Source organism: Alnus glutinosa, chromosome 8 (assembly GCF_958979055.1).
Source record: "Alnus glutinosa chromosome 8, dhAlnGlut1.1, whole genome shotgun sequence".
Classification (NCBI taxonomy): domain Eukaryota; kingdom Viridiplantae; phylum Streptophyta; class Magnoliopsida; order Fagales; family Betulaceae; genus Alnus; species Alnus glutinosa.
The window spans coordinates 6323066-6349649 of record NC_084893.1 but is presented as its reverse complement, the minus strand read 5'-3'; the positions used below and the strand labels follow the sequence as shown (position 1 = coordinate 6349649).

At 36.1% G+C, this 26584-nt stretch overlaps 2 protein-coding genes across 7 annotated transcripts; one reads left to right on the top strand and one right to left on the bottom strand.

The window, feature by feature from the left end:
* The first annotated feature begins 5593 nt into the window (after window positions 1–5593).
* Window positions 5594–12882, top strand: LOC133875874 (AP-1 complex subunit mu-2-like). Its single transcript, XM_062314132.1, has 11 exons — window positions 5594–5876; window positions 6175–6321; window positions 6460–6522; window positions 6655–6831; window positions 6917–7020; window positions 7494–7601; window positions 7733–7829; window positions 8038–8135; window positions 10334–10475; window positions 10601–10723; window positions 12547–12882. The coding sequence occupies exons 1-11, from the start codon at window positions 5748–5750 to the stop codon at window positions 12643–12645; spliced, it is 1287 nt and encodes a 428-aa protein (XP_062170116.1). The 5' UTR covers window positions 5594–5747; the 3' UTR covers window positions 12646–12882.
* Window positions 12883–14708: 1826 nt separating this feature from the next.
* Window positions 14709–20679, bottom strand: LOC133874568 (tryptophan aminotransferase-related protein 2). 6 transcript variants are annotated; one of them, XM_062312418.1, is made up of 7 exons: window positions 20352–20679; window positions 20083–20100; window positions 19438–19935; window positions 17478–17781; window positions 15785–16065; window positions 15072–15376; window positions 14709–14965 (listed from the first exon to the last, which is right to left on the bottom strand). In XM_062312418.1, the coding sequence occupies exons 3-7, from the start codon at window positions 19686–19688 to the stop codon at window positions 14781–14783; spliced, it is 1326 nt and encodes a 441-aa protein (XP_062168402.1). In that variant the 5' UTR covers window positions 19689–19935; window positions 20083–20100; window positions 20352–20679; the 3' UTR covers window positions 14709–14780. The 6 variants fall into 6 exon arrangements, with proteins under 6 accessions (XP_062168402.1, XP_062168401.1, XP_062168403.1 ...); XM_062312417.1 differs by having other exon boundaries at window positions 19438–20100; XM_062312419.1 differs by lacking the exon at window positions 20083–20100.
* Window positions 20680–26584: the final 5905 nt, after the last annotated feature.

Here is a 26584-nt window from a genome sequence, read left to right as displayed (position 1 = left end):
GAAGGTAGAAATCGCACCTTCACTTTTGAGAAGAGCGTTATTACAAGACATCATTTTCACAAATTGCTCATGTACTTCTTTGAACTTCGCATTTGTGTAAACAACTTGAAACTGTTTCTCTAATTGCAAGGCACTTATACATGGGATTGTGCGATTGAAAGAATCGAAATCAGCACGTGCCTCACTCTCGACCATTCTCCTTAAAGCGTTATCATATTCATCAACAAATTCTTTCAATGTGGTTCGTGAGTGCACGTAACCATCAAAAAATGCGTTCATACTTTCACTTCGCTGTGTAGTACTCATTCCCGCCCAAAACGTATCTTTCATGTATGCCGGTACCCAAAATGTCTTATCCATATATAACCCATTCAACCATGCATTATCATGAAGATTATACTTCTCCAGAAGATCTTTCCAATTTTCCTCATATTCTTCACATGTTTGAGAGTCATACAAACATTTATTAATGGCACCCTTAATGCCATCAAAATTAGCATGTGATCCAAACTTTTCAGGCAATTTTTTTAAAATGTGCGACATACAATATCTATGACGACTTTCAGGAAAAACAATAGCGATTGCATTTTTCATAGCTCTATCCTGGTCTGTCATAATTGCTTTAGGGGCTTGACCATTTATGCACTCCAACCAACATTTAAACAACCACACAAATGTGTCTGTATCCTCTCTTGAAATTAGTCCTGCCCCCAAAAGTATAGATTGACCATGATGATTCACTCCTACAAAAGGAGCAAATGGCATGTCATATTTATTGGTCAAATACGTTGTGTCAAACGTAATATCTCCAAAGAAATCATACGCTGCCCTACTCCGTGCATCAGCCCAAAAAACATTTCTTAACCTACAATCATCGTCCACATCTATTACGTAGTAGAAGCCATTATTCTGCTTTTGCATTCTTCTAAAATAATCACAAAGTGCTTGAGCACCACCTTTACCAAGATTGAGTTCTCTTGCCTTGTTAATATAATTCCGACAATCTCTCTCTCCAAAGGAAAGATTCTCAAACCCTCCACTTTCAACAACTAATGAATTGAAATTTTTACACAAACGTATTCCTGCTCTGTCATTTAGCTCAAGTCTTCTTTTTGCAGCGTCACTAATTTTCTTATTGCTTCTAAAAAATCTCGCCTTGCCCGGGCTTAACGAATGATTATGCATCAACTCAACTTTACTCAAAAACCACGTTCCATCATCACATAAATTTGCACAAATCCTAGCACCACACCCTGTTTTATTTGAAATTGGAATTGGCTTCGAACAATCACTTGTTTTAGGTCGCTCTGCACCTCCACGAGTACATATAGCATTACGTAACCTTTTCTACCCTTCTTTTTTCTCGAGCTTCTCTGCGCTATACCAAACCCAGCTTGCTTAGCATACTTCCTATAATAAGAGCAGACTTCGTCTAATGAACTAAATGTCATTGATTCTTTCGGCTCTTCAACTTTCTCATCATCCTTTAACACCACAGGTAGTACCACATTTTCTTCCTCATCATTCAACTCTTCATCAGAAATAAATGTCATTAAATCCTTCGACTTCTCAAATTTTTCACCCATATCTATCCAAAAAAGTATACAAAATGTGTTTATAAAAAAGCCTAGAATAATAATAAAGAAAAAACAAAACAAAACTATAACTCAAACAAAAGTGAAAAAACTAACCATTTTGACGGTCATCTTGATGGGTTAGATCATCGTCAAATTCACCCTCATTATCCAATCGTGAACTTGAAGAGTCCATTTAGAAAAGTGCTATATTAAAAAGTAATATAAGTTAATTGAATGAAAAAACTAAACTACATAACCTTAAAAGCATGTAATTTGACAATATTATACAAATTAAACTACATAAAGGCAGTCATAGCACTAGCTTTTTAATGCCTTCATTTTTCCTCATGGAAGTCTGACAATAAAAAACCATAGAAATCACGAGTATGTTTTCCTCATTGTACAAAAGATGGGGCACTTTTCACTAGACATATAATGACATTGAACAACTGATACAACAATTGTTCATAAAAAATAGAAAAAAAAAAAAAAAATTGTTTAGGATCTACTCAAACTTAAATAGACAAGGATCCAGGCAAAGTCACATATGATGCCTAAACCAAAAAAAAAAAGAAAGATAAAATTCTGCTGTTTCTTTAGTTCAGCTCATATAAAACCGTTTCTGAAAACAAATTTCAGAAATTTTGGGACCAATTAGCTACGGCCTAAGCTAAAGGCTAAACCTTCCTATTCACAAAAGCAAGACATTCTGTGGGTGTCAAACCACTTGCAACTTAATTAAAGGCGTGCTAAGAGGAATTTTTATAGTCCTATTTTGCGGAGTTGCAAAACTGAAAGAAACCTAATCAAAAGAAAACATGTCTCCTTTACAAAGGGATAGAAAATGTGAAAGATTTCTATTTAAACTTTCACGTGTTTTCTATTGGAAGAACAAATTGTTGAACCCTTTTACAAGAGCTACAATGCTAACTGAAATCTGTTGTTGTAAATGGATCTATCTGCCTCATAATACCGTGGGTACACACTGGATCGATGATGTCTACTTTTTTTTCTCTGCCTTGCTACTAATGATCCATCTAACTTCTAAGCTATTTTAGCCTGTGGGTTAAATTGCTTGCCTCTGTTTTCAACGAGAATCTTGACAAAAAGATAGAGATTTTATAGACTACAGATCTGACCCTGACCCGTCGGATCAAATACATGTTGTCACTGGATCATGAGACGGCCCTTATGAAATGAAAAAAACCAGCAAAATACAAACACCATATTGAGCAAAATACAAACACCATTCAATAATTTCAGAGAGAGAAACAGAGTTATCGGAGGGACAGGGACGACCGGCACCGGAGCGAGCGGGAGAGAGAGAGGGGCTGCGGGCGGCGGTTCGGAGCGAGCGAGAGAGACAGAGGGGCTGGGCTGCGGTCCGGAGTGAGCGGGAGAGACAGAGGGGCTGCGGGCTGCGGTCCGGAGCAAGCGGGAGAGACACAGGGGCTGGGGGCAGCGGTCCGGAGCGAGCGGGAGAGACAAAGGGGCTGGCGGCGGCGGTCCGGAGCGAGTGGGAGAGACAGAGGGGCTGGGGGCGGAACTCCGGTGAAGGACCGGTGAAGGATGCCGGAGGCCGATTTGGGTGGTGGTCCGGAGCGAGCGGAAGAGACAGAGGGGCTGGGGGCGGAACTCCGGTGAAGGACGCCGGAGGGCGATTTGGGGACTGTATGGACAGACTTCAGAGAGAGAGAGGGTGGGTGCGTTCAGCTTTGGGGGGAAATGAAATTTCATTTCCCCCTTCAACCAGTTTATATGGAAAAAAAAAAATGAAAAAAAAGGTTTAAACTCACTTTCCACGTAAGACTGTTGTAACGTTGTTGTAAAATCTGTGTACCAGTATCATTTCTCTTTTTATATACATTTTCATCTCTACATTCTCACATACACATACTCATTCAATCTACAATCACATAAAAGAATAAAAAAGTTATTTACAGTTAGGTTTGTTGGTAATTCTAGTTCTTTCTTCCTTGTTATTGTTTGCTGGTGAGGTTGATTCAATTGGGATTTTCAAATTTTGAATTAGGTTAACAAGATTGTGAATTATTTTTCTGGTTTTGGGCCCATAATAAAAAAATACCCGAATCAGCATGAACCCGTCCCGATCCGCACTACCCAAGGCCCAACGGGTTGACCATTCACTATACGGGTTGCGGATCTTGATTTTCAAACTCATTCATTGCGGGGCGGGTTGTGGAAAACAAGCAAATCCGGCCCGTGCCCACCCCTAGTTTAAAAAGTGCATAGGAGGTTCTTGTGGTATGCAATAATTACAAATTGATCCCTGGCGTCAAGTTCTGTTAAAATTTTTAACAGATTCTGTCAAATGCCACGTCAGCGACACATGTTGCCAATAAGATGGCGACACGTGTCCATCTTAATAAAAAAATATAAATTTATTAAAAAATAAATAAAAATACTTATTTTTTTTTTTAAAAAAAAAAATTCAAAAAAAAAACAAAAAAAAAAAAGAAAGGGTGGCTGGGCCACCCTAGCCAGGCCACCCTTTCAGCTTTTTTTTTTTTTGATTTTTTTTTTTTTTTTAAAAATAAGTATTTTTATTTATTTTTTAATAAATTTATATTTTTTTATTAAGATGGACATGTGTCGCCATCTTATTGGCGACATGTGTCGCTGACATAGCATTTGACGGAATCTGTTAAAAAATTTAACAGAATTTGACGCCAGGGATCGATTTGTAATTATTGCATACCACAAGGACCTCCCATGCACTTTTTAAACCATAGGGAGTGAAAAATAATTATGGTATATCACAGGGACTAACGGTACAATTATCCCTTAATTAAATAAGTCAAATTAAGATTAACTTATATACTTTTATAACCAACACGTAAACATGAATTAAATTGCCATCTTACTAAATAAAAAAAGGGAGATTCTTTACCGAAAAGATAAGAAAACAAAGCGGACTCCAAACCTTAGCTTGAGAGCATACTGCCTAATTGGCACATTAATTCAAATGGGGCCATAATGAAACTTGTGAACCTCATAGTTAAATTTAATATTATTGTATTTAACGTTGTATATGATGTCACATGTCACTTAATAAATATATTAACACATTATTCAAAAAATTTAAATAATATAATATCATTTAATACATTATTAAATATAACAAATTTAAATTGTGATCATAAATTTTTTAGTGAAATACTCCTTGTCAAGCAAATCTAGAGTCATTACTTGAGAAAAAAGAAAAAGAAAATAAAGAAGCCTAATTCCATTATTGGGCTTCTGAAGGCGTGTAGATAGGAGTGTAAACGAGCTGAACTATTCGTAAGTTTACTCGAAATCGGCTCAACTAAACTGGACTCGTGTTCGAATTAATTATTAAATGAGCCGTTCGTAAATACAAAATTAAGTTCAATTATTAAACGATACAAACTCATATAAACTCGGCTCGACTCGATTAATGTTCGTGAACCCACTAGTATAAGGATCGATTCGATTATTAAAACTCTACTCGTATATTTTTATTAATATATATATATATATATATATATATATATAGAGAGAGAGAGAGAGAGAGAGAGAGAGAGAGAGAGAGAGAGAGTTTATTTTTATTTTTTTAAAGTTATATAGTTGATTTAACCTACAATATAAATATATATTGTTTATATGCTATATAATGTAATATTAATTTTTAAATGAGTTCACCAATTTCTTTTGTATGTTAAATAAACTATATAACTCACAATAAATTTGGCCGAGCCGAACTTAATTTTTAAAACTTATAATGAGTTCGAGCTTACAATAAATGAGTTTGAACTTGACTCGATCTCGTGACAAATGAACTCAAATTGAGTTCATAATAAATTTAAATAAGTCAAACTTACACAAATACTTCTCCCTCAAATTCGACCTGTTTACGCCTTACGTGTAGACAGCTCAAATGAAGCTTACGGACCCGTTTGGCCTCGTACGTGCGCTGTAGAGCGAAAACACTTCCACGTCAGAAACACTCGCACGCCAATTTTGACAAAAGAAGAAAGAAATTCGATTTCCATTTCCCTGATAACAACAAAATCACACTCTCTCAAACTTTTGCCAAACAGCAAGAATTGAAAAATTGAAAATCCTCCCATTCCATTCACCCAAGCAGAGATATCAATCAGTGACCGTGGATCTCTCTCTTTCACACAAATGGCCGGCGCGGCCTCGGCGATTTTCCTCTTAGACATAAAAGGCCACGTCTTGATTTGGCGCGACTACCGTGGTGATGTCTCTTCAGCTCAGGCCGAGCGCTTCTTCACCAAGCACCTCGAGAAAGAGGTACCTGTAGATGCATCTATGTGTGTGAGTGTGTGTGGTGTATTTATTTGCGTTTATATTTGTATCTCTTTTATGGAATTCGAATTAGAGAATTGGTTAGTGTTTTGTGCGAGAATTACAATTCAGCTTTCAGACTAATTGATTTGGTGTAGTGGTTCTGCAAGTTTGAGTTTTTTATTATAGCACTGTCAGAGAAAAAGTGTGGTGGCTATGGCTTTGATGTTCATCGTAGTTTCTGTTTGGTTTGGTGGAAAAAAAAACTGTTGAAGAATCTGATACCGTTTGATCTTGATCTCAGGGCGATGCGCAATCTCAAGATCCTGTGGTGTATGACAATGGCATAACGTACATGTTTATACAACACAATAATGTTTATTTGATGACTGCCTCGAGGCAGAATTGCAATGCCACGAGCCTTTTGCTCTTTCTGCACCGTTTAGTTGATGTAAGCCCCTTTGTCGATTCAAATTCATAGTTTTGCCATTCAAAGTGAGAAATATGTATATTATATTGGATGTAGAATAGGGAGTTAAAAGTAAGTTTTTTTTGGTGTTCATTGTCGTAAAGCTATATTTATTTGCAGGTGTTTAAGCATTATTTTGAAGTGTTAGAAGAGGAATCCCTCAGAGATAATTTTGTAGTTGTGGTAAGAGCACTTCTCTATTTTTATGCTTAGTGACAGAATAGATACTGAACCGGCACTATGAATGAGAAGACTTTCTTTGTCCAAACAATTAAAATGGGTTTATGTTGATGATGTGTTTTGTGGTTTTGGAAGTATGAATTGCTTGATGAAATAATGGACTTTGGCTTCCCGCAATTCACTGAAGCAAAGATTCTTAGCGAATTTATCAAGACCGATGCTTATAGGATGGAAGTGACGCAGCGACCACCCATGGCTGTGACTAATGCAGTGTCTTGGCGTAGTGAAGGGATACGATACAAGAAGAACGAAGTAGGTTGATCTTCAGTATTTGTTATTGTTATTTAAATAATCTGCTGTGTGACATGTTATGGAAGCTTTGGTCATTGTTAATCAGGTTTTCTTGGATGTGGTGGAGAGTGTAAACATACTTGTCAACAGCAATGGGCAAATTATACGTTCAGACGTTGTTGGGGCACTAAAAATGAGAACATATTTAACGTATGTTGACTTATTATTATCGTAGTAATTTGTTTAAACTTGTGAGAAGGCCATTGAGGATGAGATTTTGAAAGCATTAGTTGTTTTTCATAATAAATAGCTGATCTCATGCTATAGCTGGCTTCGTGACTTGCAAATGTGCTAACAGAACCTGAAAGCCACCTATGTCTTTGAAGCTACTAATATGAGGTTCAATACTAATCCAAAGCCAGATGGTACTTGAGGGTTCAAAGAAGTTGCTGACAAAAATGGTGAAACTCAAAATTACCGAAATGTAGATGAATATGTTGTGGATCATGTTTTAGTCCTAGCAGAATCGAGGGAAAATTCAGAAAATCATTATAATTTTTTAACAAAATGATTGCAAGATGAAAATCTCTTAGTTCTAAGGGAAACAATGGTTTGAAACCTATGAGCGCATACATCTTACCTCTTATGAAGGATCCCACTAACCATTCTGTATTTTGTTGTAGTGGTATGCCTGAGTGTAAACTAGGCCTAAATGATAGAGTAGTACTGGAGGCTCAAGGTCGAGCAGCAAAAGGAAAAGCCATTGATCTGGATGATATTAAGTTCCATCAGTATGTACGCTTATCTTGCTGGTTCTGTTTCTCTGCTAGTTTATGAAAATTTGTTCTTAGTTGAATGCTTCCCAAGATTTTTTCTTCTTCTTCTTATTTCTGCTTCATGCATATTAGTTTACTTTTGTCAGGTGTGTACGTTTGGCTCGATTTGACAATGACCGGACAATATCCTTTGTACCCCCAGATGGACCTTTTGACCTGATGACTTATAGGCTCAGTACTCAGGTTCAGTTAATGTTATTTGGCTTATTTAAAGTTTAACGATACTTTTTATTGCTGTGTCCATTATTTTTTTTCCCTATTGCGAATTAAGATGGACTTGAACTCGTTTGATCACATTGCATTTGGTCAATCGGTTAAGCTTCAGTCTATTTCCATCTATAACTACTTTGCATAATTTACTGTGTATAACATCATATCTTTATGGTTTCAGGTGAAACCTCTCATTTGGGTAGAAGCACAAGTTGAAAGGCATTCTAGAAGTCGTGTTGAAATCATGGTGAAAGCTCGGAGCCAGTTCAAGGAGCGCAGGTAAAGCTTTTAACATGTTATCTGAAAGCACTTTAGGGCCTGTTCTTGGCAGTAGAAATGAAAGTGGAATTCCACTTCAGAATCTGATTTTGGAGTGATCTTAAATTTAACATTCAGAACTCATTTTTGGTTTGTTTAAATGGTTAATGGGCCTGCATATTTAAACAGGAAGAAACAAAACTTTTGATGCTTCCTGAAATACAAAAATTGCCCTCGCTCTTGAAATTTTCTGAAAGTAGTTTTTGAAGACACCTGGATAATGCTTTTTTGGTTTGTCATTTTCATTTTTACGGTTCTTGAGAACAGAAAATTACAAGCAGGTGCTTACATCTTAGAATCTTTGAGGCATATGGATTTTGGACAACTGATGGCAGAAAGTAATAGGACTTATGTTGTCTGTCATATTATTTTGTTTATTCATAGTAATCCAAGTGATCTTTATGCGTGGTTTCTAGCATTTGGAATGATTTTGTACTCTATTTCTGTAAAAAGATCTATAATTTCTTAAGATTGGAATGGGTACATATTATCATTTTTTTAGTCATCTTTTACAGCATTTGGAATGATTTTATGCTTTCTGTATTCTGTAGAAATTCGCTTTTAGGAGATTGCAACAGCCACATTTTATCATTTTATCAGTGCTGAATTCTTTCGTATTTGTTAGGGTGGCATCCTCAGTTCTGTTTGTGTCAAATCCTTTACAAAAAATGGATGGTAGAGTTGGGTCTTTAATGGTTCATTTGGGTTTTCAATTTTTAAAATCAGAATTTAATTTTTATTTGGTGCGCGAATTTCGAGGTTTGACTTTATGAGATAAAATTAGAAAAAGTTGAATAAAATATGATTTGTTTAGAAAAGATTGAATAAAATATTCTTTGGAGAAAGGTGATGGATATCAAATATGGAAGTATGAGGGGTGGTTGGTGCTCTAAGGAGGTTGGGGGTTCTTTTGGAGTAGGAGTTTGGAAGTCTATTAGGAGGGAATGGGATGCTTTTGCAACTCATGTGAGATATGAGGTCGGGGATGGTTCGAAAGTCTTGTTTTGGCATGATGTGTGGTGTGGGGAGGTACCTCTGAAGACTATTTTTTTAGATTTGTTTCTTATTGCTAGTAGGAAGGATGCATGGGTGGAGGAGAGTATGCAGAGACAAAATGGCACAATTCTAGGAATATTTTGTTTACTCGACCTGTTCATGATTGAGAGGTGGAAGATGTTAGTAGATTTTTTGAGATAAAGTTAGAAGCGAGAGAGAGGATAAAATGTGTTGGATTCCAGCGCGAAAGAAATCCTTTGAGGTAAAGTCTTACTATAAGGTTTTATTTAGTCCTATACAGTCTTCATTTCCGTGGAAAAGTATTTGGAAAGTTAAGGTTCCCCCGAGAGTGGCTTTCTTTGTATGGACAATGACTTTAGGGAAAATCCTAACTTTGGACAATTTACGAAAGAGAAACATTATTGTGATGGAGTGATGCTATATGTGTAAGACCTCTGGAGAGTCCATTGATCATTTGTTTCTGCATTGTATGGTTGCTACAGAGTTGTGGAGTACGAGCCTGCATTTGTTTGGAATGGTGTGAGTAATGCCGCGATCGGTGAAAGATATGTTAGAGAGTTGGAGAGGGCAAAAGGAAAACCGAACGTTGATACCGATTTGGCAAATGGCTTCATTGTGTTTGATGTGATGTGTATGGAGGGAACGGAATGGACGTTGTTTTGAAGATTGTGAGACCGGTGTGATGAATTTGAAGAAGTTAGTAATGCAAACGTTGTTTATGTGGAGAGAGAAACTACAGTCTATGTCTGAGTGTTCTTATTCTGAATTTCTAGATAGGTGTTCTCTTTTTTCTTTAAATTAGGGGTCTCATGTATACATCCTGTGTACTGTGAGTTGTGCCCCTCTGTGCTTTTTGAAATATACATTACTTATCAAAAAAAAAAATGTGATTTGTTTTTGAAAAAGTTGAATAAAACATAATTTGTTTTTGAAAAAACAAAAACTGTAGCAAAAAGTTGAATAAAATTAAAATTCAACTCTTGCATCCAAATATACCATAAATACTCTGTAAAAAGGTCTAACAGCTTTTTGCCTGTGGGACGATGAAGTGCTCCATTAACATTCACTTTGTTGCTCTAAAGCGTTCTTCATGGCCATTACCAAAGTTTCTGATTTTGATTCCTGGTTATTTTCTTATACAGCACTGCCACAAATGTTGAAATCGAGTTGCCTGTGCCATCTGATTCTACAAATCCTAATGTCCGAACATCAATGGGATCTGCTACATATGTTCCCGAAAATGATGCTTTGGTTTGGAAAATTAAGTCTTTTCCTGGTAATAAGGTAGGAACTGGTTTAAGGCTCAAGATTAATTTTATATGCACGTCATTAGCAATTGGCTAACAATGTTAAATGGTGCAATGTGGCTTTTCTATTTTTAACCTTGTTTGCAACCTGGAACTTTTTAGGAGTATATATTAAGGGCAGAGTTCAGCCTTCCTAGTATAACTCCTGAAGAAGCAGGACCAGAAAGGAAGGCTCCTATCCGTGTGAAGTTTGAGATACCATATTTTACTGTTTCAGGGATTCAGGTGTGTTTCTGTGTCTCTAGTTGCTTTGACGGGCCATGAACTTGTTATCTTGCCTCATCTTGGTGCTTTCTCATTAATTGAAATGGAAAACTGAAGAATAGTAGTGTTTTATATGATGAAACTAAAGTAGGCTAACCTCATAAGTCAGAACTGGGCAGAGATGCTTCAGAATAATTAGGTTTAAAATAGCAGGATGGACTAACCATATGGAATGTAAATTTAATCAATGGAAATTGTTCCAAAAGTCCCTAAGTTTTGCCTCTATGACAGATAAAAGACCCAAGTTTCTAATATTGACAATTGAAGTCTTGAATTTTGCTCGAGTGAAAAATGGGTCTCTATGTCAAATTTTTCGTCCAGTCTTTAATGGAAAACTTGCCACTTGTCATAGTGTCCATGTCAGATCAATGAAAATGTCACACGTGTATCCAAATATACATCAGCTTGCCACGTAGGCATTTATGCCAAAAAAGAAAAAAGAGGAGTGGAGATCCACCCAACGTCACCCTCCACCCCACAGATAGGCGGTGGAGGGTGGCTCCACCCCGCTCACCTCACAAAGGAGATGGTGGGGAAGCAGATGCACCCCACTGAGGGGTCGTTGTGGTTGCTCCACCCCTATCTATCTCTGTAGGGGTGGCTTCACAACATCCGCCCACACAGAGGAGGCGATGGGGGTGGCTCCACCCTTGTCCACCCCATAGAGGGCCAGAGGTGGAGAGATCCACTTGTGCAGAGGAATGTGGGGGTGGAGCTCTCCACCCCCTCTCTATGGAGGTGGATCTCCACCCCTATAGTGGTGGTGGGTGAGGCTACCCCCCTTACCCTACTCCCTTTGCGAGGTGGTGGGTAGGGGTGGAGCCACCCTATCGACCCTTTTGTGGGGGTCGATCTCCACCCCTCCGAGGTGTGCGAGGGTGGAGAGCCACCCCTTAAGAGGTGTGTGGGGGTAGAGCTCTCCACGCCTGCTCCGCTTCAACCGCACCCTCTGTGAGGGGGGTGGAGGTGGAGCGACCCCCCACTGCTCCATTTGTGGGCTAGAGGGTGGTGGTTGGGTGCATCTCCACCCCTCTTTTTTTTTTATTTGGGCGTAATTGCCTACATGGCAAGTTGACGTGTATCTATGCCATTTTTTCATTGGCCTGACATGCACAAATGATAGATGGCAAGTTTTCCGTTAAAGACTGGACGGAAAATCCGACAAAGGGACATATTTGTCACTCAAGCAAAACTCATGACTTTAATTCTCAAAATTAAAGCTCAAGGCCTTATCTATCATAAACGAAAAACTTGGGGACTTCAGGGACAATTTCACTTTAATATAACGGGGGTAAAATTGAAGAACTAGCAAGGATTGTTTCTTTTCTTTGGGGTTGCCCCTTCTGTACTTTGGTTGCACCCACTTTTTGCCACTTTCATTATATTCTTGTAAGAACAAAAGAACTAGCTAAGATTTATAAAGGGGGAACACCATACCGTAATTGTTTGTGCCTTCTATATATGTTAGCCTCTTGTTGAGACAGGGAGGTTGTCCCACAGATTTAGGGTGGGGTGAATGGTGTGGAGCATTCTGAGTGTCGGGCAACACTTGCATGTATGCCAAGTTGAAGGAAAACATCATGAACAGCTACTAATTAGCTATATTTAAGGATGATTAATTAAAGTAATCTTGCTTGTGGAAGGTAGAGCTTGCACAAATTGGGGCAAATGAGATTTTAGATGAGCCATGCTGTCTTTTGTGGTTTTGCTCAGTAATAATAAGTGCAATGATTAAATTATGATCGATTATAATGAATGTGCATATGTGAATTGGGTTTTTGCAGGTTCGTTACCTTAAAATCATTGAAAAAAGTGGATACCAGGCTCTTCCATGGGTGAGGTACATAACAATGGCTGGTGAATATGAACTAAGACTAATGTAAAATGTGTTGCCGCTTTAAATGACGTAAATATAGTGTATGGCCTTGAAACTGCGTGCGTGCTAATATGTGGTTCCTCATGGGAAGTTTCTTCCCAAAATTTTGGTGTAATAGGGGTTCTGTTCTGTGGTGTTGTTTCTTCGTATCTGCTTCTGTCACCGTTCAAATATAAAATTTCTTTTTGGGCAAAATGTTTATTCAATCAAATTTTTGTGGGAATCAATAGTTTTTGTTGTCAAATTGAATGGCGGGATCTCATTTAACGTTTGTGTATTATTTGGCACTTCCTTTGCTATCATCCTGTTACAAAAACCTGACTCTGTTTGGGGAACTTCTTCATGCTCTCATTATTGGCTGTGAATGAGCTTCATTATGAGAGTTGTGTTAGAGAGTCACAAGCAAGGGCTTGGTTGGTTGGTTTTGTTCATTCTATGTATTAGATCTTTATCCTACAATTATCTCGTAATGTTGATGTGTCAATTTTAATCAATCTTTGGTTTTTTCTTTTAACAAGAATTGAACCAAAGGTTGGGTAGAACTACAACCTCGAATATTGCTAGGAACCATTTTTTTGTGCTTTTTTTTATCTTCTTGAAGTTGACGTGGTTTTTAAAATCACGATTCGATTAAAATTCATTAGTGGTCCATCCCAAAGTCTGGTGATTTTGAAAGCCACCTCAATAAAAAGAGAACAAAAAATAGTTCTTAGCATTACTCATACGACGTCAGCACATTGTGAGATAGTTGTAAGATAAAAATATGTCGGCCTCGTTTGCTAACACCTTTTCTCTTTCCTTTTTCCTTTTTACTAAAAAAGTACAAACATTAACAATCAATTTTCAACAAAAAAAAAAAAAAAAATCAAAACTACTTTTACATTTCACATCAAAATACATTTTCAACCAAAACACTTCTTAGAAAAAGGTTATCAAACCAACCCTTGATTTCTAGCATTAATTTATTCGAATTGATGCAATTTCTGGTAGCTTGTTCCACCCAACCCTAATCACAATGTCGTAGGCTATAACGCTCGACTTTTTGCTATAGGATTCTATTTATTTCTTGTGCTTTCCATTGCATGTTCTTTTGAGTGGCACATCATATATTTATGTATATTGGATGAATGAAAACTTTTATAAACCAACACTCAACCAAGCATTACACTCCTGTTAAAACTGGACCAAACCAACTACCCAACGGTAGAAGAGAACCACAAACCAGCTACAGAACAATGGCAAAAATAAAAAATAAAAAAAAAACAACACACACCCTCTATACAAGCGAATAACTCTAGCAGAGAATTTACGGCAGAATTAGCCGAGAGCTTTTTGAGGCAAATTCCATACACGGATGAGTTCCAGATTCTCAGCAGACATCTTGAATATGCATTTCGCCATGATTCTAACACAGATCTCCCACCTGACTCTGTCAACTATTACCTCTGTTTTCGGTATGCTACCATGAAGAAGATCTTCATTCATCTGTTTCCAGAATTGGTAAACAACAGCTTCAAAGCTCAACTTCCACAAGCTGGTTTTTAAGCTTTTACTTTGTAAATCATCAATGCACCGCTGAATCACTTCTTCCCATTCAACACATGGGCTCAAAATCAAACAATATTTCATCAACTCCCTCCAAACCCGCCGACTAATGCTGTATTGGAAGAAAACATTAGCTCTACTTTCCATTCTCCCTCGGCAAAAGCGAAACTGTCCCCTATATAACCCCATTTACACATTTTCTCTCTAGTTATTAGGGCATCCTCAATAACTAACCAGAGAACAAAAAAGTGGCACGGAATAGCCATAGAAAACGACACCACCTTCCACCCTTCCACAGTAGGCTGCTTAATTCTCAACACATCATATAGATTGACATACAAACTGCTGTTCTTCATGACTTTCTTTACACAATTTGATGAATTGACAAAGGAATTATATTCATTTCTGTTGGATCGAAATTCGCTTGCTTAATATTAATACCAAAACTTCAAGCCTTTTCTATTTATATTCGCTTCTTTTGTCGTTTTGATATGTTGTGTATATTAAATAGAGAGAAATCATAAATAGATCAAAAAAATTGTAATTGCTTTCTATTTGTAATGTACATGAACTGGGCTACAGAGGGATCCACGGAGGTCATAAATGGATATTACACAGCCTTTTTACAAATAAATTGAAATTGTTGTCCCGATCCAGCATGCTGACCCTCACATACTTTGGGCTAACCCCGAAGTGTTTTCCCCCTCTAGCCAAAATCCTGTGCCCTCGTAGGAAGCTTTCGCAGTCATGTATATCTCTCTCACACTTCAACCAAGCGAAAGCTGCAAAAGAGTATAAAAAGAATTTGTGTCAACCTATGACATCAACCTTACTCAACTCAAAAATATGAAACTCATGCATCTAATCGATCAGTTGGTGGGTCATTACCAGGTTGAGGCTCAAAGACCCGGTTTAAAAACGAGCAATATGCAGGCGGATATTCGGGCAGGCTGAATATTCCGCTGCTGTTCACTGCCTCCCTCAACAGGGTCCACCTCTCCGCCATGACGCGATAGCTGAACTCGAAGAAGGATTCAACTCCTTCCCAGCCGCCAGCATGTTCGGAGCTGTCAGAAACAGATTGCAGAACCTTGGCAGCCCGGAGTTGCGAATCCTTAGACACGCCTATTGTGTTGAGCTCAATGAATTTGATCATTCTTTTTGCAACCTCTTGGTCTTTCACAAGAGCCCAACTGGAAAATGTACAAGAGTAAACTTTAGAAATAGAAACCATTCAATACATGTTTTCATGTGAACCATCACCCCCTTAGGAATTAAGACTGCTTTAACCAACCACTACATAATAAAACCGCATGTAGAAAGTTCATATAGTTTTTGTGTTGAACCATCTAATGCAGTGGTTAAACATTTCTTATTCCATTGCCAATCTTTTGAGAAAAGGCCTGCATGGTTAGGAGTAGTTTATTACCACACGTAAGTGTTGCACTGACTAGCATTCAGACCATAGTGTTGAATTCTCGTTTATCTCAAAAGCTGATAAGAAATGATAAATTTAATGATTTAATTTATATTCTACCAAATAGATTCAGCAGAAACCAAATACAGCTTCTAATATGATTATCTTGATATTATCAGCTTACCCAATGCGCATCCCTGCATGGCCAGTGCTCTTTGAGACGGTGAACAGCATCAGCTCATGGTCTGCAGGGGAAGATATTGGAGTATACTGTGGCCAGTAGTAGGCAAGGTCATGAACCAATGTCCCCTCACTTTTATTGACCACAGATCGCCTGACATTGCCGTCGGGGTTATTGGGGGAAGTGACCAGTTCGATGTACGGCCCCTCTTTACTATAGCTCTGCGCAGCTCCTGCCCATTTGTAGAGGCCTGACTTCAGGCAGTCCGTCATGGATGGGTAGGACTGCAAGGCAATTGCGAACTAACATATGTTAAACATGTAATTTTCACCAGGGCAGAATACCAAATCGAGCCAGAAAATACAGAAGTATTAACAAACAAATTCAAACACAAAACACTTAAAATTACTTTCACATTTATGTCACGTTACAACACTTTTTCAACCAAAAAGCAAAAAGCACCATCTAAAAAGTTCTATTAAACGAATCCCCAGTATCTTCAGCAGACTACAAAAAGTCCTCTGCTTTAAATTCGATAGGCCCCTAAAGAGACTCATTATAAGTATCAGTGTTTCAGTGGCTCTAGGCCACTAAATTTAAATCAATTACATCTCTGAAAAATAAGATCATGTAGAAGCATATAAGAGTGTCATATGTTATCCTAGGTCCACAGGTCAGGACTACAAGACAGTCTAAGTAAGCCTATTGTTTAAAGTTTACACTAAAATCTGCGAGCTTCTTGTTTCTTGGGGGCCAGACAAAATCTGAAAAAAGATATGGACTTGATTCTGTCATATTATGTAATTCTGTGTACATGCAACAGAATCTTTAGAATCATCAAACAAATTGGTATTAAACTAGAGAGCAGAGAGCACATGAAGGAATCCATCAAACCCTAAGGCTTTCTTGTCATGCAAAAGAGTTGACTTCTTCCTGTTAATTAATTAGGGGTAGTTTGACTTTAAAGTCCAAGTACAATCAAGGAATTACTTCTTTTAAATAGGTTTTATTGATCTGAAAATACAAATAAAAAATATTTCAATAACTATTTAAAAGAAAAGTTTCATCAGTTTCATCCTATCCAGTTTGGCACATGTATATGCAGTCTCCAAGTGCAATTGTGAGGGCTTGTTGAATTGGGCTGAGACGGATTGTGTCAACAGGCGTTGATTAAGAGTAATGCTATACGCAAAACCTTTATTTTCCTTTTATCCCCAAAGCTAACGTGACTTTTAAAATTTACATTGATCATCAGCTTTAAGGTAGCATTACTCCTCCATTAAAGGATGAGAAAGAGATAATAGAAGACACGGAAGCATTCTTAAAAATAAAAGGCAGAGAAGCATAAATGAAGTGCGTCAGAAAGTGCAGAAAATAATTGACATGCCAAAGTCAAGTATCAGAGCATTAAATTAAGAGCTGAAAATATTAGTAGTGCAGGAGAAAACTAATATTTTTGGGAATATGTTGGGCATTATTATACAACCATTCCATAAATGCAAACAAGTTTGAGAAGGAAATAAAGCATTCCCACTTTGCAAAGTGATTAAATTATTTATATATATATATATATATATAAACATTAGAATAAACCTTGTTCATTGGGAATACACTTCTCTTTGCTTAGATTCTCGAACAATATCATATATATATATATATATATGGAGAGAGAGAGAGAGAGAGAGAGAGCACTCACCGAATAGTATGGGGCCTGAGACACCACACTGACTGGTTCAGGTCCATCGCGTGGAGCAAGAGCAAAAAGAGCGGCTAAAAAAAGCTGCGATGAACCTGTACCAACAATGATGTGACGGCCTTCCGTCACAGCATTGCCGACCACCCGATGGACTCGAACAATCTCTTTGGCTAACTCCGGCTCCAAAAACCAACAGATGTTGCTCACATCCGAGAAGTAGCTCATATGTTGCCACCCTCGGATCACAACCGTTGTTTGCTCCCCCGCATGTTGCCAATACTGTTCGTACATAGTGGGATCGCCCCTGTTGAAAAACATTATAAAAATAGCATGTCAAAATGCAGTATTTTCATATCTATCCAGTATTTATTGCACTTGATGTCCCCCAGTCCACCGTACATATGTTCTACTAATAAAATGTTCATAAGAGTCCACCAACTATTCATCAAAAAAAAAAAAAAAAAAGTGAAAACGGTCACTGAGCAGAAAAATAAAATGTAAAAACTGTCACGCCATGTAGAGGTGGAAAAGACTCAAAGCAATGGGGATTCATTTGCATGGAGGTAGGTATGGGAGATGGGGATGGCAGCATTGTAGGTCCTTGTCTGGCAGCCTGATTGATTAGAAGTGTGCATATCAAAACATATATAAGAGATCAATCTGCTGTAATAAACGTTAAGACCCAGGAAAAGGTTTTTATATCTACAAAGAACCCACAAAAATGGGTAGATCCAGGCAATCTCACCTTTCCCGTATAGGTCACATAGAGGGACTAAAAAGTTTGGGCGGCCAAAAGTCCTTTACATCATACCAAAGGCCAAAAGGGTGTCCTGTCCTGAATGCTGTTTGCACAAAGCCACATGGCTCCCACAGGCCACAAGCATGCATCTACTTTTAAAGCCTCTCTTCCCTTTTTTTTTCTTTTTTTCTTTTTTCTTTTTAAAGATGACCAGGACAATACAAAAGAAAAAAGTTAAACAGAAACTAAACAAAAGACCAACATCCATGTAACAATCCATTCTACAACCTCAAAGAAAATCCTCAGACTCGAAAATACTGGCAACAGTGCTAATTGTAGCGGTCAAAATTTGCAAGTGCCGACAGCACCCGAAAGGTTGTTAGGGTCACCAACTTGGCATAGAGGTCCACAACTTAGGTACATAATGATGGTCTTGGTCAAATGTGATTGAGCACCACCACCTGTGGTGCATGTTTAGAATCTAGGAATAGCACTAACGCGCAGCAGGCCCCCTAAGCTTGGGAACAGAGAAATGACAAAAAAAAAAAAAAAAAAAAAAGGGGGGTCTCCCGGCTCTCGCCCACTGCTAAACATCCACCATGGAAAATCTCGACCAACAAAACCAAAGGACCTGTCTTTGTCGATGCTGGCAAATTCCAAAGCCAAGCAGAGTACTCTTTACTGGACAACGTAAGCCACCCCCAGTGCACGTTAGCTGAAGTATGTAAAAAATTGAAGATAATAATAAATAAATAATTACCCCCATTATGATTTCAGAAATATCACTGACATCACCTCAGGTTTCTGACATTTCAAGGACCCCCTTGGATTTGAGATGCCATCATTGCTCACCTACTACTTCCCCCATCCCAAACGCTGGCCAATTTGGTTGACAATTATGCCCCTGGCCTAAAATTTGACTGGCAAAAGATAAATTGGAGGACCCCAACAAGAAAAAATTACAAAAGAAGAGAACTTGACAAGGGTAAATAGCCTTGGAATCTGCCAGGGTGGTAAATGATAATACCAAGAACCACAACGGAGGAGGTCAGTACTACACTTTCACTGAAAGTATTTGATATTATGATATGAACTCAAGAAACACAAAAACAGATCATATTAACTAACTCCTGTTTTTTTTTCCCCTTCTGAGCAACAGAGAGCATCACATGGAGGGGGGAAGATATATTAAACTGAAAACAAAAACACTCTTGAACTTACTGGTCGAGATTGATAACTCTCTCCACGCCATCTTGAGCCTCAGTCCGAGTAGCAGCGGCCGAGGAAGAGGAAGAAGAAGAAGACGAGTACAAACGCGTCCTCTGGGTAATTTGGCCTTTCTGAGTTTCAGAACGGAAGCAAATAAGGCCCTGTTCCCTCTCGTACATAGTCCTCAAGATAAAACTGACATTCAATGCCAGAGAGAGCACGAAGAAGTGCCTCATTGAGAAAACACCCGTGATTTTAGCCATAGTATTAGAAGAAACAGATTAGGAAAACAGAGTATTGAAAGAAACAGAGTAGTGAAGAAAAGAAAGCATGCACTGCTGCTATGAGGCTTGAGTGAATGCAGGGCAGTGAACTGGGTATTTATAGCAAAACCCGGAAAATGGAAACAAAAAAATTGAATTGACAAATGGATGGTGGAAGTTAATGCATGCAGGACAGGCCGATGGTAAGCGTTACGGATTCCAGTCAATGGTGCGAATTCAAAAGAAACTGCAAAATGAAAGCAATTCAGACAAAATTGAGAAACAGAAAATTTGGCAAAATGGTTTTGGGACTTTGGAAGGACTCCGAAACCCTGAATAAATTCAGATTCCGTGGGTTTCTAGAGCCTCTGTGCATGCAAATCCCAGAGCTAACCTTGAAACTTGTCCTACCCTGTAAAGATTTCCATAAAAACCTTCAACTTATACCGAATAGTAAGCAAAAATAGAGAAAAACACGCTAACCAGCATGATGTTTCAAAGCTTTCTTCCTATGGGATTCGGAGAAAATTAACAAAATGTTTAAAAAAAGAAAAAGAAGTTCAATCCTAAATCCTAACACGTTGGCATTTTTTTACTAGGAAAGAGAACCAAGAAAACTGCTAAAATGCGCCGGTAAGAGGGGGTATGGACTATGGAGCACACCTCTTGGAAGACTCGCCGACAGGAGATTTTCTCAGAACCAAGAAATCCCAAGACGATTTTCCGGCAAAATTGCAGCTTTCCGATGCCACTTCACTAGATCTCGAAACAACACACTCCCCACTCAGCGCGTAGATTCAATGTTCCAACTTTTATATAAAATAAATAAATAAATATACACAATACATATATATATGTATATATATTTATAAATCAGCTAATAAAAAAATCGGGGTTTATAAAAAAGCTGCTCCTCAGAACATGCTCTGCATTCTTTTCCTTTTCTGTTTGCTTTTCTTTTCTTTAATTTTTCTTCTGTTTGATTTTCGATCTCTCTTGATAAAATCTTATCGTTTTTCAGTTGTAACTCAACTTGGTTGCACGTTGGAGTTTTTGATTTGGACTGGGAACTAAACAAGAAAGGGATAGAGATTAGTGAGTTAAACTCACTTTGTTACCAGGTCAGTTTTTGCTACCTCAAAATATAATGATGTTATGATTACGTTGTCGCTTTATTTCTTTTCGTTTCTCATAAAATTGAGTTTTACTTTTGTTGCCCCATCATTTCTTCTAAATAACATTTATCCCCTTCTTCTATGGATTAATTCCTTATGTACCCTCAGTCATATTTATTTATATTTATGGCTAATAAAAGAAGTTACTTAATAAATAAACATGCTTCTTTTGGATGAGTTCCAGTCGAGGAAATACTCCGATAATTCTTGATTAGTTGATTTCATTCGATTCCATATTAATAGTAATATTTGGAACTAATAATTGGAGAGCAATAAAAACATTCTTAAAAATACTTATAACGATGATAATGATATCAATCTAATCATTTAGTATAAATATTTTATGCAGATGCAGGGCGGAGCTAGAATTTTACTAGGGGATGATAAAAAAAAAAAAAAAAAAAATGAGAGTAAAAATTAATTTTGAGGGTCAATTTGGTAAAAATACATGAAATTTTCAAAATTTAAAGGCATTTTTAAATTTTTTTTGGAGACGAGGGCAAGGGTGGTTATGCCCATGGGCAAATGAATCTGTTACGTTTGATTCTCTAAAAAATTAAGAAAAACCGTTATGTTTTCTTGTGTCGTCATTCATACAACTAACTTTGACGACCATACCGTTATGTCTTATGTTTTCTTGTATTGCTAATAATTGGAAAGTAGTAATGACATTCGTACAACTAATTTTAACGACCATATCAATCTAATCATTTGACACAAATATTTTAGGTAGATGTAAGGGCAGAACTAGAATTTAAGGAGTGACGACAAAACTTTAAAAAAAAAAAAAAAAAAAAAATTGGGAGTAAAAAAAAATATTGGGGGTCCATTTCATAAAAAACACAAAATTTAGATGAATTTTTCAAACTTTAGAGGCATTTTTAAAATTTTGGTGATACACTAGGGCAAGGGTGGATCTGCCCTGGGTAGATGAAATTGTAACATTTGATTCTCTCAAAAATTAAGAGAACCAATTATGTTTTCTTGTGTTGTCATTCATATAACTAAATTTAACGACCATACCGTTATGTCTTATGTTTTCTTGTGTTGTTAATAATTGGAAAGTAATAATAACATTCTTACAACTAACTTTAACGACCATGTTTTCTTGTGTTAGTAATAATTCGAGAGTAGTAATAACGTTCTTACAACTAACTATAACGATCATATCAATCTAATAGTTTGATATAAATACTTTATGCAAATGCATGGTGGAACTAGAATTTTAGGAGGAATGACAAACCTAAAATATATATATATATATATATATATATATATATATATATATATATATATATATATAATGGGAGTAAAAATTAATTTTGGGGTTCATTTCATAAATATACATAAAATTTAAATGAAATTTTCAATTTTTAGAGGCATTTTTAAAATTTTGGGGGTACGCAAGGATAGGGGTGGTTCTACCCCTTGGGCAGATGAATCTGTTATGTTTGATTATCAAAAAAGTTAAGAAAAACCGTTATGTTTTCTTGTCGTCATTCATACAACTAACTTTAACAACCATACCGTTATGTTTTCTTGTGTTGGTAATAATTGGAAAGTAATAATAACATTCTTACAAATAACTTTAAAGACGAGTGTTCTTTTGCAGTAATAATTGGAGTAAAGTAATAACATTCTTACAACTAACTTTAACGACCATATCAATCTAATCATATGGTTTTGCTTCTGTATAGATGAATCTGTTACATTTGATTATCTAAAATGTTAAGAAAAACCGTTATGTTTCTTTGTGTCGTTATTCATACAACTAACTTTGATGACCGTATTGTTATGTTTTCTTATGTTAGTAATAATTGGAAAGTAGTGACAACATTCTTACAAATAACTTTAAAGACGAGTGTTCTTTTGCAGAAATAATTGGAGTAAAGTAATAACATTCTTACAACTAACTTTAACAACCATATCAATCTAATCATATGGTTTTGCCTCTGTATGGATGAATCTGTTACGTTTGATTATCTAAAATGTTAAGAAAAACCGTTATGTTTTATTGTGCCGTTATTCATACAACTAACTTTGACAACCATATTGTTATGTTTTCTTGTGTTAGTAATAATTGGAAAGTACTGATAACATTCTTACAACTAACTTTAACGACGTGTTTTCTTTTGTAAGTAATAATTGGAGTAAAGTAATAACAATCTAATTTTAACGACCATATCAATCTAATTATTTGATATAAATATTTTAAGCAGATGCAAGGGTGGAACTAGAATTTTAGGAGGACAAAGCTAAAAAATAAAAATTTTGGGAGTAGAATTAACTTTGAGAGTCCATTTCATAAAAACATATAAAATTTAAATGAAAATTTCAAACTTTAGAGGCATATTTAAAATTTTTGGGGGACGCTAAGACAGGGGCGGTTCCACCTTTGGGCAGATGAATATGTTATGTTTGATTATCTCAAAAACTAAGAAAAATCATTATGTTTTTTGGTATTGTCTTTCATACAACTAACTTTAACGACCATACCGTTAATTTTTTTTTTATTATTTTTTTTTAAATTTTTTGGTGTTGGTAATAATTGAAAAGTAGTAATAACATTCTTGCAACTAACTTTAATGACCATGTTTTCTTGTGTTAGTAATAATTGGAGAGTAGTAATAAAATGCTTACAACTAACTTTAACGACCATATCAATTTAAATCATTTGATATAAATATTTTAGGTAGATAATCGGATACGTTGATTCTCTAAAAAATTAAGAAAAACCATTACGTTTTCTTGCATCAATATAAATAATTGGAGAGCGGTAATAACATTCTTACAACTAACTATAACGGCCATATCAATTTAAATCATTTGATATAACTATTTTAGGCAAATAAATTGGTTACGTTGATTCTCTAAAAAATTAAGAAAAATTGTCATGTTTTCTTGAGTTAGCAAAATAAAAATAAAATACAAAAAACAATATTAGGTGCCAACCGTAAACAATACATACCGACCACAAACATCTCGTACCAACTAGAAAAACTAATTTCCCTTCTTAAACTATTTTATCCAACCTAGAAATGAAAATCATTAATCATCATTAATCCTTACATAACAATACTCATAACAATCAACCTTAAATATCATGTTGCTCAATTACAAGTTTTGCATAACGACATATCATATTTTATACTTTATGCTTCACTATTGTCTAGCTCGAGCTCTTGATCTTTGTCGTCTATGTTTTGTTGTTTGGTGCTGTTATCCTTTTCTCTGTAAACAAGTGAAAGATCGAGTCTTCGGCTCAGTATACAAGTAAACTAGTGCTAGTGTGTGACGGGTAAACGTTTCATAACTCTCCCATGAACATCTAAAAACAATTTGCGGAAACAAATGAGATTTTACTAAGATCATAAAAGTTGCTTTGCTAAAAATCATTCATTCCTAAATGGTCAACGCTTTAATGAGTATCTTCATCATGAACTACTTTATAGAATACTATATCATCTCATAGGGAACACTTTTTTTTTTTTTTCTTCTCTTTATTATGACTATAATGTAAACCTTACATATTACTATAAAACTTTGCTTATGTGGTATGTTTTATGTTCTGTTCCTTTGTGTCGTTCTTTGTGGTCTTGTTGAGACTTGCGGTTTGAGCTTTACCACCCCGACTCAAATCCTAGGCTTCATGGTGCGTCTTCCCAATCTTATATGGCCTATCAATATTAAGATTAAATTTGGTGTTGAAGCTATGAATTTTATTTCTAATTTTGGATTTTATGAGTGGCTTTGATGTTAAAGATTTATGATTTTGATTCTATTGTATGTATTGAGATTAAAATAATCTTGGTAATATTGATATATCTAATGCAAAATTTCAAGTCAAGTAATACATATTACGCATGGAAACTTTATTTCCTTGAATGAAACACCATAATTAATTCCAACCTAATTAATAGCCGGATTCAAAGCTACTTTTTTGTTGATCTATTTTTATAGGGATTTGGATCCCCAACAATTCTATTGTCTGAATTGCTGCAAATGTGAGATAACTCATATGGGGCTGATTTGCTCGGACAAATCTCAAATAGCCCGTCCACCTGATGGGACATGTGAGCTCTATAGAGGCTCTCTTAAAAAATTGAGGATCTCAATCCATTTTACATTCATATGGATAATCTTATATTTTAATTGGGATTAAGTTTTAATTGAGTATAGTTGAGTTTAATTAGTTTATAGATTCATACTAGTTTCGAATATAAGAAACAGCACTATATATTGGAAAGATGCCGACAATAATTGTAACATATTCGCAATAAAGTATGTTGAATGTAACAATATATTTATTTATTTTAATCAAATAAATAAAATAAAATAAAAAAGCTAACGCATTGCATTTTCACATTTCAAAATTACATCAAGAACAATTAAGGGTGGAGCTTTCCAATTTTATGGAAAGCTTCACATGCTGGTATGTATAAAATTAATTGGGATATGGTCATTGACTCCAAAAATATGCATATGGGTATTGACATTGTTGCAAGGGGTTGTGAAGGGCATATAATCGCCGCAAAATGTCGAACTATATGTGTAAGGCAAGAACCTGTTGTTGCTGAAGCCCAGGCGGATTTGTGTGTTGGAAAATTTTGTTATAACCTAGGACTTCAGAATATTATTTTAGTAGGGGATTCCTCACAAGTGATTAATGCGGTCAAGGCATGGTCCAAATTGGTGCAGGTACGGACAATTGGGGGTGGGTATACAAATGGTTTCGTCTACTCGACGAAGTTGGCAAATTAGCCATATCCGTAGAGTGGCAAATTATGCGGCGCATGGTCTTGCTAAGGCAAAGGTAAAACAAATCATAGATAAAGTATGGATTGAAGATATTCCTGAGAGTATTCATGATGTTGTAATTTTCAAACAATCTACTCGTGTTTCATAGAGTGTTAGGCTCTTATTCATTTCAAAAGTTTTTGCTCTATCTTTCTCGATTGTGTTGAATAGTTTCGTATGTACCTTCCCATTTATGGTTACTAAGAGAGACTACTTGAAAAAAGCCAGCCCCTCATCTAGATTATCAGTTTCAATCAAACAAACGGTTATCATTCATGATCTCATTCGATTCAATCTTAGTAATTATTTGAATTTAATAATTAGACAATTGATTGCAATGAGTATATATAACATTCTATTAATTTGTTGTTTTATGCAGACCAAAGTAAACCAAAATCAAAAAAGAATGTTATGTACCAACCGTAGGCATTACATATCAACTGCAAACATTATATTACATACCAACCATAAAAACTAATTTCACTTGTTGAAACTATTTTGTCTAACCTGAAAAAGGAAAAAGGTTATTTTTTTTTTTGTTGTATTCTCATTACAATAATTTATAATTTTGATTCTATTATAGATAAGGAACGGAATTAAGAATTTAATTTCAGGGAATACGGGCAAACTAGACTAACTTTGCTTTTAAAGACCATCATTAACAAAGTAAAACAAAAAATAATCTAGATAATATTGATATTTCTAATGCAAAATCCAAGTTAAGTAATACATATTATATATGCAAGTGCTTCAACCTAATTAATAATTTGAAGATCCTATTATTTAGTTTAGTTGAGTTGAGTTTGTGACTTAATTAAAATCATATTTGAATCTAGTTAATAATTCTCAGCCAAGATGACGACAATGATTGTTACATTTTTGCAATACCCTATATTGACTATGATGATGTGTATTTTTTTTTTT